General features: G+C 44.1%; 1 protein-coding gene across 6 annotated transcripts in view; it reads left to right on the top strand.

Moving 5' to 3' along the window:
• TMTC4 (transmembrane O-mannosyltransferase targeting cadherins 4) overlaps positions 1-19,319 on the top strand; it is a 70,113-nt gene that overhangs the window by 18,973 nt on the left and 31,821 nt on the right. For all 6 annotated transcript variants that reach the window (XM_015121399.3, XM_015121395.3, XM_077973931.1 and 3 more), the window contains 4 exons: positions 13,507-13,607; positions 17,755-17,847; positions 18,075-18,239; positions 19,046-19,248. In XM_015121399.3, coding sequence (XP_014976885.2) covers positions 13,507-13,607; positions 17,755-17,847; positions 18,075-18,239; positions 19,046-19,248 — 562 coding nt within the window. The remainder of the gene's footprint in view (positions 1-13,506; positions 13,608-17,754; positions 17,848-18,074; positions 18,240-19,045; positions 19,249-19,319) is intronic.

Below are 19,319 nucleotides of genomic sequence, written 5' to 3'. Positions count from 1 at the left end.
GGCTCAGGCCCTGTCTTGGAGCACCTGCGACTGCACTAAGGTGCAGCAGAAAAGTGACCCCAGTGGCCCTAGCCTGTGCCAGTACCCACTCAGGGCGTGGGTACACACAACCACACCCACCCCCTTTTATTATTATTACTTTATCACGCCTGGATAAAACCACCACTTCCTCCCATCGCTCGTTGGTTTTCTGATGCATTATAGAGAGTTTGGGGACAGCTTAGCAGAACAGCTTCAAGTATCGAGAATAGTGGTGGTAACTTTTCTTCCTATAACTTAGCGATAATGCACTTCAGTCTCTTCCTGGGGTGGGGGTCTCCCCACCTGTGATGATTATAAATCTCCCAAGAGACACGCAGCCACCAGAGACCTGGGGAGGTTGCATCGGCTGGCCCCATAATGAAGTCAGTACCATCATGTGGCTCTTCATGAGACACTGAATCAGGAACAGGACTGGGAGGGAGGGGTGCCTTCACTGCCTGACTATTAACATTCACTACAGATAATGGTTCTTCCTTTTCAAAAGTTGGCAATTAAATCTGAATTTATAGATACAGATGATAACAGTTTATCAGAAATCATATTTTTTCTGAAGAAAATTAAAAATTAGGAGTTGTGGGCCCGGCACGGTGGCTCACGCCTGTAATCCCAGCACTTAGGGAGGCCGAGGTGGGCAGATCACTTGAGGTCAGGAGTTCGAGACCAGCCTGGCCAACATAGTGAAACCCTGTCTCTACTACAAGTACAAACATTAGCCAGGCGTGGTGGTGTGTGCCTGTAGTCCTAGCTACTCGGGAGGCTAAGGCAGGAGAATCGCTTGAACCCAGGAGGCTGAGGTTGCAGTGAGCCAAGATTGCGCCATTGCACTCCAGCCTGGGTGACAGAGCGAGACTCTCTGTCTCAAAAAAAAAAGGAGTTGTGACTTTTCTCAAAGACAACTCTAAAGTTTCTGAAAGTGCCATTTTATTGATTTTAACATAATTTTAACATATCTTCCCTTAAAGTCACTACTCCCTATTCTGAATGGATTTCAAAGACATCAAAGTGATTTTTGAGGAAAGTACTAAACCTTGATAGATTTAACTTGTGGGGGACATCATTTAGTAGATATGATGGAACCTGTCACTGCTTCTAAAGATTGCTCTTGTGAAATAATGAAAAAGCTATCATGATACGAAACACTCTTCCCTCAGGTGAACAGATACATGTATTGGCCTCCTTTAATGGAGTATTCTCACAGAAAAGTGAAAAGGCTAGATATTTTATATCCTTTTTCTGGAAGCTTTTACTAACCTTTTCTCTGTTTTAATTCACAAATTTGTATATTAGTATATATTACATGTATATTTTGCATACATTTGTAAATTATAAAATTATTTCCAAGTATCCATACAAAAGATACTTTTTTTATAAAGCTTTTGGCAAGAAACCAATACCAAAGTTAAAGAAATGTGTGGTGGCTGTTCAGTTAGTTAACACTTTGACTTACAAGAAATAGGCGAAGTATATTTCAGTACTGACATAAATATATTAACTGTAAGTACCAACGTGACCTTTCTTTTTTCTCCGATAACATTCTTTTAGCATTTATAATGTTTATTTTAAAATTGGAAAGAAATTACGAGGACTTTAATGTTAAGTTTGTAGATGTTTTTGAGAGTGTTAACCTGGGCGTTTTTGCATTTGCAAACTGATAGCAGTGGTAGATGTGGCTTCCGTAGAAACTTTTTTAAGATGACTAGATTTTGATTTGGTTGAGTTACTTGGGGCAGTTAAAAGACGGATGGATGGACTGGGAAACCTTTGAAGAATGCTTTCTCTTGACCTCTTGTCTGCAAGCTGCCCCTTCTTCATAGGATCTGTTCTCTTGTTAACATGAACCCTCTTGAGGAAAAGGAAAGCGCTGATTTAAATGGAGCCGATGGAGTCGCCTCCAGACTGGTCTCTGGGCCTTTGCAGGCACCAACAGCTTACTGGGTCTTTGGAAAATACAAAACTAAAATACAATATAAAATACAAAATACAAAAATAAAAAACTACTTTGGACAGTAGTTTGCATCTTATGCTCATCCAGGCCTTGGTGTCTTGACCCCGAAACTGATTGTTCATCCTGCATTTTGTGTCCTTCCTCTCCCCTCTTGGTGCCCACCTGCCCCAGCAGGCTTTGAGTTACGGATCATCACAGTTTTTCTCCGCAGTGTAAAGTGGACGGTTTGAAACACCCATCCTCGAGCTGCAGTTTCCATCCTTTGGAATTGGCTTTCACTGCTATTTTCCATTCCCACTCATCGCTTCCAGACTTCCGCCGGAGTGATCGGATTCTGCCTCAGTTCCATCGCAGGCCTGGAGGCGCAGAGCCACCTGATTCTTGAGAGAGGGCCTTAGACACACGGTGACCAGCTTACTTGGGGGAGTCCCCTGTGTCCCACATGTGAGCAGGTCTCTGACCCCTCCCCAACAAGGTTCTGTGCCCTGAGACCCACCCTCTGTCACTTCAGGACCTCAGGACTGGATACCCAGCCCCACCCACCTCGTTCCCTGGCCCAGCGACATCAGAACAGCCCCTCACGCTGCCAGCCCGTCTCTCCCCTCCTCCTCACAACTCCCAAAGTTCCCTTTGTCTGATCAACCCCAGAACCAGGGCTAATGAAATCTGCTGGAGCCTCTCCTAGTCTCTTAGCAGAGGCACTGTTTTTAGCAACTTTTCTGTTTCTGATTTTCCATACTCCTTTTTAAACATGCTAAGAATAGAATGTGCTTCTTTGTTGATAGATGACAACTCCTTGGAATAATCCTTGAACATCATCATGTTAATGTTCAATTAAGTTCGTAGGGTGCTTAAGAGTCTTTTCTAGGAGGAGAAAACTTTCTACAAATGAATAATACCTTTACAGAGAAGAAGCAGTAAGAGTCTCATATGCAAAAATAATTCTGGTTAACGTGTTCGTGAAAAGCCGTGGTTTCTGATTCTGTTCTAAAATAGTAGAAAGGCTTATTGATTTTAGTCATTCATTCCATCACCAATAGTTAATCAAACTTTAAGGGTGTTTCTTGTACCAGGTCCAGTTTCCAGTGCTGGGGATACAAAGACTAGAACAACAAAGTTCATGCCCCTGAGGGGCTTACCGTAACTCCAGTATATTTTGATTAAAATAAAGCTTCCGTGATTCAGAATGTCTACAGAGCAGAATATTCTGGTTTTCCTTCCTTTCCTGTTGACTTTTTCCTTCCTTTACCCCTCATAGCAGGCACTCAGTAAGGATCCTTTCTTTTCATGGTGTGTTTATGCAGAATGGGAGGCCATGGCCTTTATTCTACTTATTTCCTTCATCTTCTATTAAATTTCCTTCAGTACAACAAAACAGAACTCTTGATCCTAATGAAAATTCAATTGTATATATATTTTCATTTGGATCAAGAGCTCTGTTCCTTTGGAGTTTGAGATATCTTAAACAGTCACATGTTTATTTACTTATTTATTTTGAGACCAAGTCTTGCTCTGTTGCCCAGGTTGGAGTGCAGTGGTGCAATCTCAGCTCACTGCAACCTCTGCCTCCCAAGTTCAAGTGATTCTCCTGCCTCAGCCTCCCAAGTAGCTGGGACTACAGTCACCCGCCAACATGCCCAGTTAATTTTTGTGTTTTTAGTAAAGACGGGGTTTCGCCATGTTGGCCAGGCTGGTCTTGAACTCCTGACCTCAAGTGATCCGCCCACCTCAGCCTCCCAAAGTGCTGGGATTATGGCCTGAGCCACCGTGCCCAGCATTGTTTTTTGTGTGTGTTTTCTGTGGTTTTTGTTGTTGTTGTTGTTGTTGTTTGAGATGGAGTTTTGCTCTTGTAGCCCAGGCTGGAATGCAGTGGCACAATCTTGGCTCACTGCAACCTCTGCCTCCCAGGTTCAAGCGATTCTCCTACCTCAGCCTCCAGCCATGTTTTTATTTTACCCTATCTAGTCAGTACAAATTGTACAAAAAGCCGAGTGGTAAACACATGTATTTATTGTCATTGCAGTGGTGATTTCTTGTTCCAAGTGCCCGTGTCTATAAATGTTCAGCAGAGAACAAAAACTAACTCTTTTGTGGTAGACAAGTCCATTATTTATTGAGATACAAATAATAATGCTATTTAATGTTTAAATTTCAGGTTTAAAGTAACCCTGGTCTTTGTACTTTTGGGATCTGAACATAAATTCAAAGAAAGGCCTAACATCAGAGAAACAAATTTAATATTATTTTATAAGGGAACAAAAAATTAAGTACTCTGAAATTAATGATTCAACTAGTTAATAAGTTCTTTCAGAGAATGCATTTTTTTTGGTAACATCATTAACTTTTTTTATGGATGGGATGTCTTTATTATAAAGCTCTGGATAATTTTTAACTGCTTGAGTTTATCCACAAGCAGTCCTGTCCTAACCTCTGGAATCCTAGTATTTTCAGAAAATGAAGAATGTACTCACATTTCTGGGACTCTGCCTCTTTTTTTTTTTTTTTTTTTTTTGGTGCATAAATAGAATGTCTAGCAAGATCTTTGCAACAGAATTTTTTAAAAGTAGGTTCCTTATAAAGGAAGCATGCATTTTCTTAAAAAAAAAAAAAAAAAAAAAACACTAAGTCAGATGAAATCAATGGCACACTGGGTATTACTTCTGAATGCCCAAAACAAAAAGTGTTATTCTTACAATGAGGTATCTTGTATTTACATCTCTCTTAAAGCCTGGTATTTCAGATTGGAAACAGATCATCTCTGCACATGAAACTTGCTAGAATAGCCAAAACAATTTCGTTTCCAAACTAATACCTTAAAATACTTGTTTCATGGGAGTTAAGACCAAAAGGAGAAATTTAATCTCATTTATAGTGGGGAGAAGAGAGTCTTTTCCGGAGGGGTTTTTTCTATATACCTAGAACAATCATTTTAAGTTCTAAATTCTTATTCATAATATCAAAGGCAGGATCTCAAATCTCCATTATTCTTAAGCTGTATAGCTTCCCTTAAGCTGTATAGTTCTATAGCTGTGTAGTTCACCTTAAGCTGTATAGTTCAGGCACTAAAATGGGGTGACTCTTACTCTTGGGATGTCATTCCCTCATATTTTCATTCTGATTAAAGACACCTGTTTTTCTTTGACATCGAATCACACTGCTTACAAAATAGGGCAGTTGGCTAACTCATGTCTGATAGGACACTTGGTTTTAGATTTGGGGCCATTGCTGACTGCATTCTGACGGTGGGAGTCGTGCAGATTCTCTTTTCCCTGTTTCTTTGGTTCCTTCATTGCTTGATTTTCCCCCAAATGGACCCGTGTTTTAGAGCAGCAAGCCTGACTTCTTTCATTCTGTGCATAGAAGCACGGCTCGGTCGTTCCAGCTTTTGGAACGTGAATCTGATGCTCATTGTGTTGCTCTGGCAGAGAGAGAGTCGCGGCCACCTGTCGGGGTGGCGTGGTTCCCACACACAACATGACGTGCCAGTTTCGAGCGGCAGAGATGCCAGGCATAGAGTGGTGGAGAGGGGTAACTTGTATAATGTGATGCTTTTTCTGAAAGGAGATCTTCCCACTGGAAAGGAGTGCCAAATCCGAGGCACATGCTTCATTAAATGGATCACATCTGCTGGCACTTGTGGGTGTTAGCACTGACAAGTGTCTTTCTGTCATTGCATTTTTTTCCCTGTGCTCCCTTCATTCCATTAGCCTTTGCCTCCATTTACCCAAGTGAGTGAATTCTCTTAGATGCTAGAGACAATATACTGAAACGAGAAGAACATTGCCTAGGCACGTCTCTAGTCAATTCTGGATCATAAACTATTGATGTTTGCTAATGCTGTGTAATTATCCTAGAGCAAGTTGTCTTCTTAAAGGATGAGAGAGGCAGCATGGTGTCCAAATGGTTTTTGGTTTTTCCCATCCTCTCCTGGGTCATTGGTACTTAAAATTTAACAGTCTTGATGGAGAGGAGACAGAGAATGCTGGGGAAGAGTGATGTCCTCAGATGCTTACCTAGAGCCATGTACAAGTTAGAATTTTAAATCTGGGGAAGATGTTTCTGAATAAAAATATTTATAAGCGCAGCTGTGCTGAAGGTGACATCTGCCACTCAGAATTTATTTGCACTGTTTTTAACAGTTACTTCTAAATTTAAAATGAAAATTATTGATTTTCTCCATGGTTTTTAAATATTTCTTATGTAATTTTCATTTATTTATTTATTTATTTTAAAGAAGAATATCTTAATGATGGTGATTCTTCCAGTGTGAAGGGGTTCAAAGATTGAAAGTGAAAAGACCTGAATTCTGGCAGTATTTGTCCACACTGAGCAAATGATTAACTTTTGGGTATTAAATTACATATCGTAATTGCAAGAAAAATGTAATATAGTAAGACTCTGATAGACATAGAAATAAATGAAACTATTTATTGATTCAACAGATACTTTTCGAGTGCCCACTATATGCAAGGTGAACTACTGTTACCTGTCTCAGTTGTCTTATTAAAATGCTCAAACTTGGAAATAAAATAATGGTTTGCATTTGTTACTGTGTAAGAACATAGTCACAAAAGCACAGAGTCTAAATTCCACTAGATTATATGTTGATAATTATTAGCATTAGTCACCTTCACAAACTAAGGCTTAAAATAAATCTTAATTTGGGGAATTATGTGGGCCAGACTTTGGTGGAGCAGGTCATATTTCCAGAAGTCCACTAGTCTGGGCCATCTAAACACTCAGAGCTAGTTTTTCACTTGAATTTTTGTAAGGCCTTTTTTGTTCACCTCCAAAAGTGGAAACATTTTGTCATCGCTGTATGGGCTGGCCTTGGTTTATCATTCATGCACATATATACTGCATATATATAAAGAGGGCCCCTTTCATTTTTATGAAATGGTTTTAAAATATTAAGCTTTCCAATTTAGATTCTGGGGAACTCAAAGTTATGTGCATGCTTCGTCTTATGACTCTGGATAAAATACTGAGTGGCAGCTGGGCACAGTGGCTCACACCTGTAATCCCAGCACTTGAAGAGGTCAAAGTGGGAGGATCAGTTGAGCACAGGAGTTTGAGACCAGCTTGGGCAACATAGTAAGACCCCCTTTCTCTACAAAAATAAAAATTTTTTAAAAATTAGCCAGGCCTGATGGCATGTGCTTGTGGTCCCAGCTACTTGGGAGGCTGAGGCCGGAGGATTGCTTGAGCCTGGGAGGTCAAGGCTCCAGTAAGTTGTGATCACGCTACTGTACTCCAGCCTGGGCAAAAGAATGAGACCTTGTCTCAAAACAAAACAAAAAAAAACACCAAAAATTGTCAAGTGACGAATCTGGTAGGGATTGGAGAAAGAGTTGGATTTAAATAGGCAAACTCATTTCATATTTTCTGAGTTTTCAAGGACAGAGCTGCATACAAACATAGCAATGTCCACACTATGTCACCTGTGAGCTGGGTCTTTGATCACATGGTCTAGACACTGCCATGCAATAGAAATACAACAGGAGCCATACATGGAATTGAAAACTTTGAGGTAGCCATGTTTTAAAAAGAAACAGGTGAGATGGATTTTAATAATATATTTTATTTGCCTTGATATATCAAAATTATAATTTCAACATGTAATCAATATAAAAAAATGAAAATGTTCACATCTTTTTTTCATACTAAGCTTCCAAAACCAGGTGTGTATTCCACACTAACAATACATCCCACCTGGGTCTAGATACATTTCAAGCACTCGTTAGCTCTAATTATTACTTTCTTGGACCGTGGCGGGTCTAGAATGTGGTGCTCACTAGGTTTATCTCTGACCATCGAGCTTTTGCCTTTGATCTGAAATTGCCACAGTTTTGAGAAGTGATACTTAATATTTAATAATTGCTGAAACTGAAGACACTTCTTCAGCAAAGAAACATTACCTTCATCTTTCATATCTTTTCATGCTGGGTGCGTTTGAAGCAAAATCGGAAGTCTAAGGAAAAACAATAGGACTCTTCTGTCAGAATTGCAATAGAGGACGGGAGAGGTGGGGTTTAGAGTTTGAGAATGTGGTGAAATTATGAGGTGAGATTAGGGAGAAGGTTATCAGTAAACCTGAAGGCTGTGTTTCCTAGTTGTTATTTTTCTGTTTTCAACTAAGTCTCTGGTTTAGCCTTATAAGGAGAAAGCCATTTTAAATTCTAGATAAGAGGAATGTCTAGAATTCTTCTCTAGAGGAATTCTAGAGGAGCCCATCACTTTCCTGTCTGTGTCATAATTTAGCTTTGTGTAAATAGGGTGCTTTCAAGAGCCATCTTTTGGGCATTTTTAATGAAGGAACTGGGAATGTTTTTCTTTTCAAAGGCCTCCCAGTCCATGGAGGAAAATTAATCTATGTTACAGTCAAGTAAAAATACAAGATAATTCCTTTTTTCTAGGCAGAAATGTAAAACCAAGGAACTTGCTTTTGAAATTAAGAACAGAGACTATTACATTGGGGAATGTATTATGTTTAGTTGAGAAGTACCAACACATTCTGAGAGTGAGAGAAGCCTACAAAAACCCAATTCAGGTAACGGGTTGGTGGGATGGGGTGGGGTGGAGGGTGTCCATTTGGTTTCTAGTGAGCCATGGAGCCGAGCGCCTAGTCAACTTGAAAACAATGGATGGAGCCCAGCCATGGCACCATCTCCTCATGCTGGGTCTAGAGTGGCCAGTGGGGGCCCGGGGTCTCTTGCCCTGTTTATCTCTGGATGAGATCCCATGGTAATTAATCAGGTCATTTATAATTAAAAGTTTTGTTTGCAAATAAACTGCTAATAGGAGAAAATCCTAAAGGTAGTTTGACCCAGACTCAGGAAAATGTGTCATGGGAAGAGGGGCTGTACCCTGAGACTGAGTGGACAAAGCCCCCCATCTCTCATGATGTGGCGGAAGGCCTGGACTTCTCAGGCTCTGGCATGAACTTGTAAGCTGGACGCTGTGCTCTCCCCCTAAAGCTTGTGGCCCTTTCCCCAAATCATAGCCTAAAATAATTCATCAATCTGTTAGCTTTTGGGTTATTTTGGCTGTAATTTTTTTTAAAGCTTTAGTGCCTGCCAATACTTATCTGCCAATGAGTGCTAGCAAATGCCCACATGAAACAATAAATCCGTAAGTGCTCAAGTTGGAATTGCGTGTAATTTGAAAGGGTTTTGTTGTTGTTGTGGCTCTTTATTGTGATCTTTTGGCATTAGATACATAGAAAGTAATTACTTTCTGCAAATGAAATGATCCTTCCTTTGCTTGATGGATCCAAGAATACTCATGTATAATGGTTTTCAGTGGAGGGATCCTGGCTTCTGGGCTCCACGCCTCCTGAACAACTTGGAGCAGCGCTGCCCAAGGGCACAGCTAAGGCCTGAAGTTTAGGGAGTCTGGCTTGGGCTCAGCATTTAGAATAATCTAGCAACCCAGAGTTTAAAAATGAAACGGGTTTTGGTTTGAAAATTAATCCCCATCACTGAAGTTCCTCAAGTCAAGACCAGGTGGCCCCCTGCTGGAAGCATCTTAGAAGGGATTCCAGCATTTCCGTCCTTGCAGGAGAGATGATGCACAGCCTCTAAGAAGCAGTGTTGACCCCTGCGTTTCCATGAGTTGTCAGGAGCTCAAAGCTTATTGCACCCCTTTTGATAGAGAGTAGATAGTCACTTCAGTCACTGAACATGTTCTGCCCTTCCAGAGTCAGTCGGGCCTGCTGATTCAGTCAGAATAATTTTTAGTTGCTCCTACGAGCCAGGCGTGGTGCCAGCCGTCCAGCCATGAGCAGGCTTACTCTCAAGGGGGTGTACCCTGCCTTTAGGGAGCATCAGAGCCACCTGGAAAGCTTGTTAAAGGCTGATTACTGGTTCCCATCCTCAATTTCTGATTCATCTGGGGCCTGAGTCTAACAAGATCCAGGTGCAGGTTCGTGAACCATACACCTGTGAGTAGCACTGGTTTAGGGCAATGGTTCTCAACTGGGAGGGATTTCCTGCCCTCCCCACGCCCCTACTCACATCTGACAATATCTGTGACATTTTTGTTTGTCACCACTGAGGGGAGCTGTGGGGGTGGTGCCACTGGCCTCTGATGGGTAGAAGCTGGGGGTACTGCTAAACATCCTGTGATGCACAGGGCAACCCCCCTCCAAAAAAAGTAAGCAGCCCACATGTGATTAATGCCAAGGTGGAGAGAACCTTGACTCGGGAATGACAGAAAATCAAGTGCTGGCGATAAACTCCATGAGGAATGTTTTGATAGACTGTGATCAGGGCAGTTTAGAGCACCACAGCTGGGCCTAACCTAATCTAGGGGGGCAGTCAGGGACATGGAGAGGTGAACGGGGCTCACCTGCTCACGGGGCAGTCAGGTGTGCATACAGCAGGGGTGTTTGCTCTTTTAACTGAGGAAGGAAACAAGTGAATTGCAGAGAGACCTGCCTGAGAGGGCGGGGTTTGGCATTTCACAGCATAAGTGACATTTAACAGCTTTATTGATTGGGTAGGATTCCTCCAGGACTGTTCTGCCCCAAGGGAACTCAGTAAGCACACCCAGGTGAGAACCTGCAAGTGGGCAGTGGTGGTGGGCCTGGAGTGAGTGTGTGCTGGGAGGGGCTGGAGAGGGCCCGTGGTGGCCACTTCAGCAAGGCCTTTAAAGCCACAGTCAGAAGAGGAACCATTATCCTGAAGGCAAAAGAGATAATTGGAAGGCATAAAACAAGAATGTTCAGGCCGGGCTCAGCGACTCATGCCTGTAATCCCAGCACTTTGGAGGCCTAGGCAGGTGGATCACAAGGTCAGGAGTTCGGGACCAGACTGGCCAACATGGTGAAACCCCGTCTCTACTAAAAATACAAAAATTAGCCAGGCATGGTAGCGTGCACCTGTAGTCTCAGCTACTCGGGAGGCTGAGGCAGGAGAGTTTCTTGAACCCGGGAGGCAGAGGTTGCAGTGAGGTGAGATCGCGCCATTGCATTCCAGCCTGGGTGACAGGACAATACTCCATCTCAAAAAAAAAGAAAAAAGAATGTTCATTGTGTTTCATGAGACAATGGGATCTCAGTTAAGAGGCTTTCCTGTCGATCAGTTGGCCTTGTGAAAAGCTTTTAACTAAGTGCCTCAACTATAATGGCCAAGTCAACTTTTTGTATAATAGCTATTCCATTTGTTTGTATTTTAAATCTAGAAATTTGATACACAGATTCTTCCCCCAGAAAGCTGAAAGGGCCAGAGTCTCTGCTGCCGCTGAAGCCTGTGTGGGAGTGAGGAGGCTGTCCCAGCAGCCCAGCCGTGTAGCTGGTCCTGCAGGCTGCAGGTGTTGGGCACATCAGGAGTTAGTCCTGCTCATGCTTTATTGAGAGCCAGGGGCCCAGCTGGGGACAGGCCTTCTCATCCTGACAGGGTCTCAACCCCAATGTAGAGCATTTGAGGTTAAGAGCACCTCCCAGCCGGGTGCAATGGCTCACGCCAGTAATCCCAGTGCTTTGGGAGGCCGAGGTGGGTGGATCACGAGGTCAGGAGATCGAGACCATCCTGGCTAACATGGTGAAACCCCATTTCTACTAAAAATACAAAAAATTAGCCATATGTGGTGGCGGGCGCCTGTAGTCCCAGCTACTCAGGAGGCTGAGGCAGGAGAATGGTATGAACCCAGGAGGCGGAGCTTGCAGCGAGCCAACATCACGCCACTGCACCCCAGCTTGGGCAACAGAACGAGACTCCGCCTTAAAAAAAAAAAAAAGAAAAAAAGGAGCACCTCCCACCCCCAAGCCAGAACGCACTGGCTGTTTTTGGGACAGGAAGGCCTTCCATCCTGGTGTGTTGCTGATTCTGTCTCAAGTATTCACAAGTATTTTTCTGTCCCTCCATGCAGGGTCTGCAGGACACACACAAACACTTGTTAATTTCCCCAGCAGGCAGTTTAATGAGCTCACGGTGTATTTTTTACACAATCCAGTTGTCTGGCAGATTTTGGCTGATCAGCCACCCCCTTGACTACTGCATCAAAACCCCATTGGAAATTGCATCTCCCTCTAAGCTGATCAGGTTTGACTGACCCAAGTGCCACAAACATTAATTAAATGATTTCAGTCCCAGCATTATACCAAGTGATTTTTAACATGTTTAGTTTTTAACATAGTTTTTTAATACATGCACATGGTTAAGATAATGTAAAGAGTACTGAAGGTTATGTAATGAAAAGTAAGACTAAAAGTAAACTTTCTTGCTCCTCTACCCCAATTCTTCATTTTAGAACTTCTTAGAAACTAGTCAATTTCTTATGTGTTGTCATAGAGATATATTTTGCATTTGCAAGCATTCTTTATGAGTGTTTAACAAAAATGACCAGGTGTTCCTGTGTAATTTTTTCCTTTCAAATATATCCTGAGGTTGGTAACGTTGCCCCCACGTTATAGGTGAGTTCCTTGAGACCGTGAAAGTCACTTGCCCAGTGTCACACAGTGAGTGGCACAGCTGGCATTTAGATGCTTACGTAGAGCCATAAGCATTCAGACTGGGAGTTCTAGTTGTAAGTAGAATTGAACCGAGTAATGCCAGGTGAGCTAACAATTGGATTCTCCAAGAAAGTTCGCTTTTGTCCCACTTGATACCGATGTCTTTTTTATATGTTGGCTTATTTATTTAGATGAAGAATGAGGGCTTCGCAACAGAGAGGAGTATCCATGCAGCTTCCCTCTCCTCCCTAGCAGTTTAGTTCTGGCCCCCAAATTGCACACACCACTGACCAGACAGTGTACAGCCAGACCCTGCTCCCAGAAGGCCACTTAGGGACCAGCGGTGGTTACTCGAGCTGCCGCCCAGCCCAGCTTCTTACAGTGTTCACACATCTGGGGATGTTTTGGCTTCTTGTTGGTGCTCGAGCCCCCGTGCAGATTGGCAGCCCAGCCTGGTCTGTGTCTTTACCTGTCCCAGGTGCTAGATAGGCGCCAGCTCTGTCAGTGGCCGTGCACCCTTTGGTAGAGGTTGGAGCTGTTCCACACAGGGAGCAGAGCAGATCCATTCTAAGCCACCTGGTGTCCAGAGGGCCCGAACTCCCATTCCAGGAGGAATGGAGATTCTCAGAGGCTTTCCCAGCAGCTCCATCATGACAGCAGCAGTGACCACTGGGGGCATTTTGAAACCAAATGGACTGTTTGCAGTCTCAGTGGGAGTTCTCAAAAAGACTCATCAGAATGGTCTCGCAGGTGATTGGTAGGTTGGGAACGAGGTACCCGCTGCATGGGGACTCTGGCATGAGGTGTCTTTGTGGCCAGGGCTTCATGACGGTGCCTCCCAAAGGCCCTGGGCACCTCCTTGGGAGAGCTTTGAGAGGGGACATATGTACCATTTAGAAGGTATTGTCTAATGCACTCTTGCCCACAGAGAAGTGCTGTCTGAAGCCCAAACCCTGTTTTTAAGTTACGGTTGTTTAAGGTATTTGCTTAGAATTTTAGTTCCTGATGCTAAAAAACTGAGCTGCATTCCATGACTTTTGCACTGATCATTTCTCTTAATTGGCAGGTAACAAGGAGGGAACGTATTCTTCCACCTTCTGGGTGCTGCTGAGTATCTTCCTAGGAGCAGTGGCCATGCTGTGCAAAGAGCAAGGGATCACCGTGCTGGTGAGAGCCGCGACATGGCCGCCGGGGCCTGCTTTTTCTGTGTATCCTTTTCCCTCCTATAAAGACATCTGGGGCTGGCCCTGCCTTTGTGGCATTCTCCACGCCTTCATCCCATTGCTGGCCTGAGGTGATGACCTTTCTGGGCAAATGACTTTCGCTGTCACAATTCTGGCATTTCAGATGGAGAACTGACTGTCTTCCTTGACAGTCATGTGCAACTGGCGAGAAATGGTGAATGAGGAGTTCTCAGGGAGCCACGATGAGTCCTCTTGAGAGGCCCTATCGAAAAAGATAAAAGAATGGTTTGAGTTTTCTGGGATGCTAGTACATATTTCAGCAGTCCTAGATCACCTAGGACTGACCTCATCAATCGTTTTGATCTCAGATCTAGAAAGGGTGGCGGATAGTTTAGTAATGAAGAAACAGGGCCGGGCACCGTGGCTCACGCTTGTAATCCCAGAACTTTGGGAGGCCGAGGCGGGCGGATCACCTGAGGTCAGGAGTTCGAGACCAGCCTGACCAACATGGAGAAACCCCATCTCTACTAAAAATATAAAATTAGCCAGGTGCAGTGGCACATGCGTATAATCCCAGCTACTCAGGAGGCTGAGGCAGGAGAATCGCTTGAACCTGGGAGGCGGAGGTTGCAGTGAGCCAAGATCGTGCCATTGCACTCCAGCTTGGACAACAACAGCGAAACTATGTGTCAAAAAAAAAAAAAAAAAAAGTAAGAGATGCAGGAACAAGAGTTTTGCAGCCACTCAAAGCCTCACGTGCACACACATTCTGTCTCTCTTCTCATCATTCCCCCACCGCCAGCGGTTACCTATGGTTATAGTTAACCATTACCCAAGTGCAACTTCAAGCAACGCTGGAACCAAAATGTTCCATGGTCACAAATGTTTGACCTGAAATTAAAAGATTACTAACTAGTATTTAAAGGAGAATCTGTAATGCTGCTAATGTTTCTAGTGGGACTTTGTTCTCAGAAGACTTTTTATGCCAGATGTGCCGAGTAATCACGTGTTTTAACTTCGAGCCTTGAGGTCTCTCTCTGTGTAATATGGTGCACACACTGTATTCTCTTGGGGTACGTTGTTTTCCTGGAGAGAACCTGTACCTCGGCTTCCACCGGCAGCATCGAGGGGCTGGGGGAGAGAGCTCTGTGAAGCGGAAAGACATCTACCTTTTCAGTCTGATCTGAGTAGATGCTAGGATTAAAGACCCAGGAAAGGAAAAGTGTTGAAATCCTTTTTTCTTTTTCTCCATTCTAACCAGTTTGCTGCTTTACATTATTAGAAGAAAATATAGAAATTAAGGTTGTGAACAGAGGTAGAAAAATGGAAAGATGTGGAATTTTTTCTCCTTTTTTTTTTTTTCAAGACAGAGTTTCGCCCTGTCACCCTGGCTGGAGGGCGGTGGCACGATTATAGCTCACTGCAGCCTCAGCGATCCTCCCACCTCAGCCTCCCAAGTAGCTGGTACTGTAGGTGCGTGCCACCACCCCGGCTAATTTTCTAAAATTTTTTTGTGGAGATGGGGTCTCCCTGTGTTGGCCAGGCTGGTCTCAAACTCCTAGCCTTGGGATTACAGGCATGAGCCATCGCGCCTGGCCGAGTCGTGGGATTAGAATGATCATATAGAAATAGCTTGGAAAGGAAAGAACAATTAAAGCCGTTTGGGGCTTGATACAAGTCAAGGCAAAAATCAGTGGTTGTATTAGGTTGTATCTATTAATATTAAGCTAGCAAGGAGATGGCATAGGGAGAATTACCGTGGAAAGATACTTGAATTTCATGAGTTAATTTTCTTTAAATTTGCTCTAAAACAGTGTTTCTCAACCTTGGCACTATTAATGTTTTACAGCAGACAATTCTTTCTTGTGGGGGCTGTTCTGGGCTTTGTGGGATGTTTAGCGGCGTCCCTGGCCTCTACCTACTGGGTGCCAGTGGAACCTCTCAGTTGTGACAACCTAAAATGTCTCCAGACAGTGCCACACCCCCTGGGGGGCACAACCCTCCCTGAGAACCACTGGTTTTAGAACCTTTCCCTAATATGAAGTGTGGTTTGAGGACCAGAAGCATCAGCAATATCTGGGAGCGTGTTGGGAATTCAGGATCCCAGGCCCCACCCCCTCCCCAGGCCTGCTGAGTAAGAATTTCCTTCCACAAGGTCCTCAGGAGGCTCCTCTGTGCAGTATTTTATTTTATTTTATTTTTTATTTTTATTTTTATTTTTATTCGAGACAGGGTTCTCTCTTGTCACTCTCGCCAGAGTGCAGTGGTGCAATCTCACTCACTGCAACCTCCGCCCCCCAGGTTCAAGCGATTCTCCTGCCTCAGCCTCCCGAGTAGCTGGGATTACAGGCATGTGCCACCACGCCCAACTATTTTTTGTATTTTTAGTGGAGACGGGGTTTTACCATGTTGGCCAGGCTGGTCTCAAACTCCTGACCTCAGGTGATCCGCCCGCCTCAGCCTCCCGAAGTGCTGGGATTACAGGCGTGAGCCACTGCACCAGGCCTCCTCTGTGCTGTTTTTCAGGAGCAGGAGAGAATTCGGTTGAATTTACATGAATAAAGATACAGTGGAAAGTAGCTATTCTCAAAATTGGATTAAAATGGGGCCATTTTGGTGAAGCATTTAAGAGGGAAGGGGGCAGTCTTGTGTTTGGCTCAGGCCTGTTCACCACATGACCCTGCCATCCCTTGGTAACTGTCCTGCAGCTTACAGGAAGACTGTGAGAAGACAGTGGCTGCTACGCAGGGAGCATCTGCCTTCTAGAAAGTGGTTTTCAACCAGGCGGAAACCGTCTTCTGTGGCCCACTAAGATCATGTCTCACATGGGTGAATAAAATCAGGATTCTTTGAACTGATTAACCCAGCACTGGCCCATGTATCGGATAATTAGTGGCTCCCAGCATTTCCGGGAGAGGGTTAAGTAGGGATGTCATCCTTGCTCTGAAAACCACAAATTACCACTGACTTCTGATGATGTGTGATCTCCTTTGCTGCAAAGAAGAGCATATTAAAGAGACCCAAGTCATTTAGGGGCAGCTCTAACTATATCCACCGAGCATGTGCAGACCATGTTATCCAGATTGAGCAGGGAGTTCTGTCGATGACGTTGCCTGCAGCAGTGACATTTGTAGAAAGTCCATTGCAGGAGAGAGAATAGAATCCAAGGCCCATCTCTGCTTTCGCCTGTAACTACAGGTTTAATTTTACCTGCTAGAAAGTAACTATCGTGGTGCAACTGGAAACTGTTAACATAGGTGGACAGCTAATTGAAGTTGTTGTTCCCTTCATGGGTCATGGGCAGAGCTGTAAATTAATAGAGGTAGCCATCCTCCACACCACGGCCCCACCTGGCAAAGGCCTGCTCTCATCAATGTGTGGTTTCCAAAGTCACCTTGGGCATCTCCATTCCAGCCAGCTGGAAGGGGAAACCATGTGGGAATGTGTGCCCAAGTTTTACAACCAAACCTCCAAAATGGTACATGTCACTTCTCCCACATTCCATAAGGCTAGAACTCAGCCCCGCGACCTAGCTTAACTGCAGGGGAGGCTGGGAGATGTCATCTAGCTGTAACCCAGGGAGAAAACTACCAGACAACTAGATTTCTGCACAAGAGATCTCCAGAGCTCCATCAGAGATTATCATGTATGTTCATCCCGTTTCTAAAGATGCCGAAGTCCACTGGCACTTAAGGTTCACTTACGTGGCTGGGTTTTTGAGGTTGATGGCTGCCTTTATCTTCCAGTATGATTACTGCCCAGGAAAACACTCTGTTGCATGAACTAAAGGACTGTTTTATAGTGACCAAAAAAAGTGGGGGGGAGGGATCTCTTGAGGGCTTTTCCTAGGAATCCCAAATTTCTAGTTATCCTGAATCTTGTAGAACCCCTACATGTAGACTGTGAAATCATTACTCTCAGGGGCTTACTAAATAATAAATATGATCTATTACCTTGAGCTAATTTCATAGAAACGGAGGAGGGCTGTTTTGTGGTTTTTTAGAGAGCTGCAGAGGTCTTCCATTATTATGTGTTCCTTGTCTAGATGGAGTAATGAAATTGTGAAGTCTAATTGCTGCCTAACAGAGCCACACTCTCCTGTGGCTGATTGTCTTGCTTTGCTTTCTTAGGGTTTGAATGCAGTATTTGACATCTTGGTGATAGGCAAATTCAATGTTCTGGAAATTGTCCAGAAGGTACTGCATAAGGACAAGTCATTAGAGGTGAGTCTGCACTTTTATCGCCAGCCCAGACATGGAAAATGTCAAGTACCAGCTGATTTAAAATGCCATTTTCAAATATTCCTTGTGATTCTGAATTCTACAATAACTAACCTTTTAAAGCACGGTGTTGAAGTAGTTCAGGCAGAATTGCTGCACATCTGTACCTGGCTCAGCCACACTTTTATTTGAAAATCAGCCACCTCTGGGGCTTTGCGGTGTCCTTGCAGAGTCTCAGCATGCTCAGGAACGGGGGCCTCCTCTTCAGAATGACCCTGCTCACCTCCGGAGGGGCTGGGATGCTCTATGTGCGCTGGAGGATCATGGGCACGGGCCCGCCGGCCTTCACCGAGGTGGACAACCCGGCGTCCTTTGCTGACAGCATGCTGGTGAGGGTGAGTTCTGAGCCTGCCACTCCCTGGACTGTTTTCTTCCCCCACCAGATTCCCAGATCCCTCACCCCTCCTCCTCGTCTCACTCCCCTCCACGCCAACAGACTCCCCAATACACGGGCCACCTCCATGTTTGTTTGCGATCACTGAAGATGTTCTGGGATGAAAGCAGGTCTTCCTGAGGGGCTTGAAAGGGCGTGCGGAAGCTCTTCGCATTTCTGTTCTAACGAGGAGTAAAGCGGGTGGTTCCTTCTCACATAAGGGTCCTTGCCAGTCCCGTGAAAGGGCTCCCTAACCCTGCGGCTGGGTTAAGACTAAATATATAACCTTCTTGGTATCTTTAGAAGACTAGTGGTATAAGACTATTCTTTTAGATTTGCCTTTTTTCTAAAGGCAGGAGTATCAAGCCACAAATTCTTAGCTGTGCATTTCATAGAGACCAAAATCAAGAGAACAGCCATCGAACCCTGTTATGTTATTGGGTGCATAGGTGACCCTGGGGCCTCAGATTTCAGAGGTCATGGGCTTCAGGCAGCAAAGAGATCATAGCTTGGCCAGAAATATAATGAATGTATTGCGTAGTCTGGTGGCTTTGCCATATTTTTATATACCAAAATCTGAATGCATTTAACACATTACAGACTACAGCCTGTATTACAACTTGTAATACAAATTGGCAACATTTTAGTTGATACAACTGCTTTCATTGAACAGAAGCATATGAGTGCCTCAAAAGTGAAGTTAGTGCATATATATATGTTTTTTAAGTTCAGTATCAAATAAATGTTTGTTTTCCTTTTGACCGACAGGCCATAAACTACAATTACTACTATTCATTGAATGCCTGGCTGCTGCTGTGTCCCTGGTGGCTGTGTTTTGATTGGTCAATGGGCTGCATCCCCCTCATTAAGTCCGTCAGTGACTGGAGGGTAATTGCACTTGCAGCACTCTGGTTCTGCCTAATTGGCCTAATATGCCAAGCCCTGTGCTCTGAAGACGGCCACAAGAGAAGGTAAGAGGCAGCACTGAATCTTAAGTTCCACGCTGGTTGAGTCAGAAGCGTTTTGTGAAATCCTGCGCTGA

The sequence above is a fragment of the Macaca mulatta genome, chromosome 17 (genome assembly GCF_049350105.2).
Source record: "Macaca mulatta isolate MMU2019108-1 chromosome 17, T2T-MMU8v2.0, whole genome shotgun sequence".
Taxonomy (NCBI): domain Eukaryota; kingdom Metazoa; phylum Chordata; class Mammalia; order Primates; family Cercopithecidae; genus Macaca; species Macaca mulatta.
This window is presented reverse-complemented; position numbering and strand designations above follow the sequence as displayed.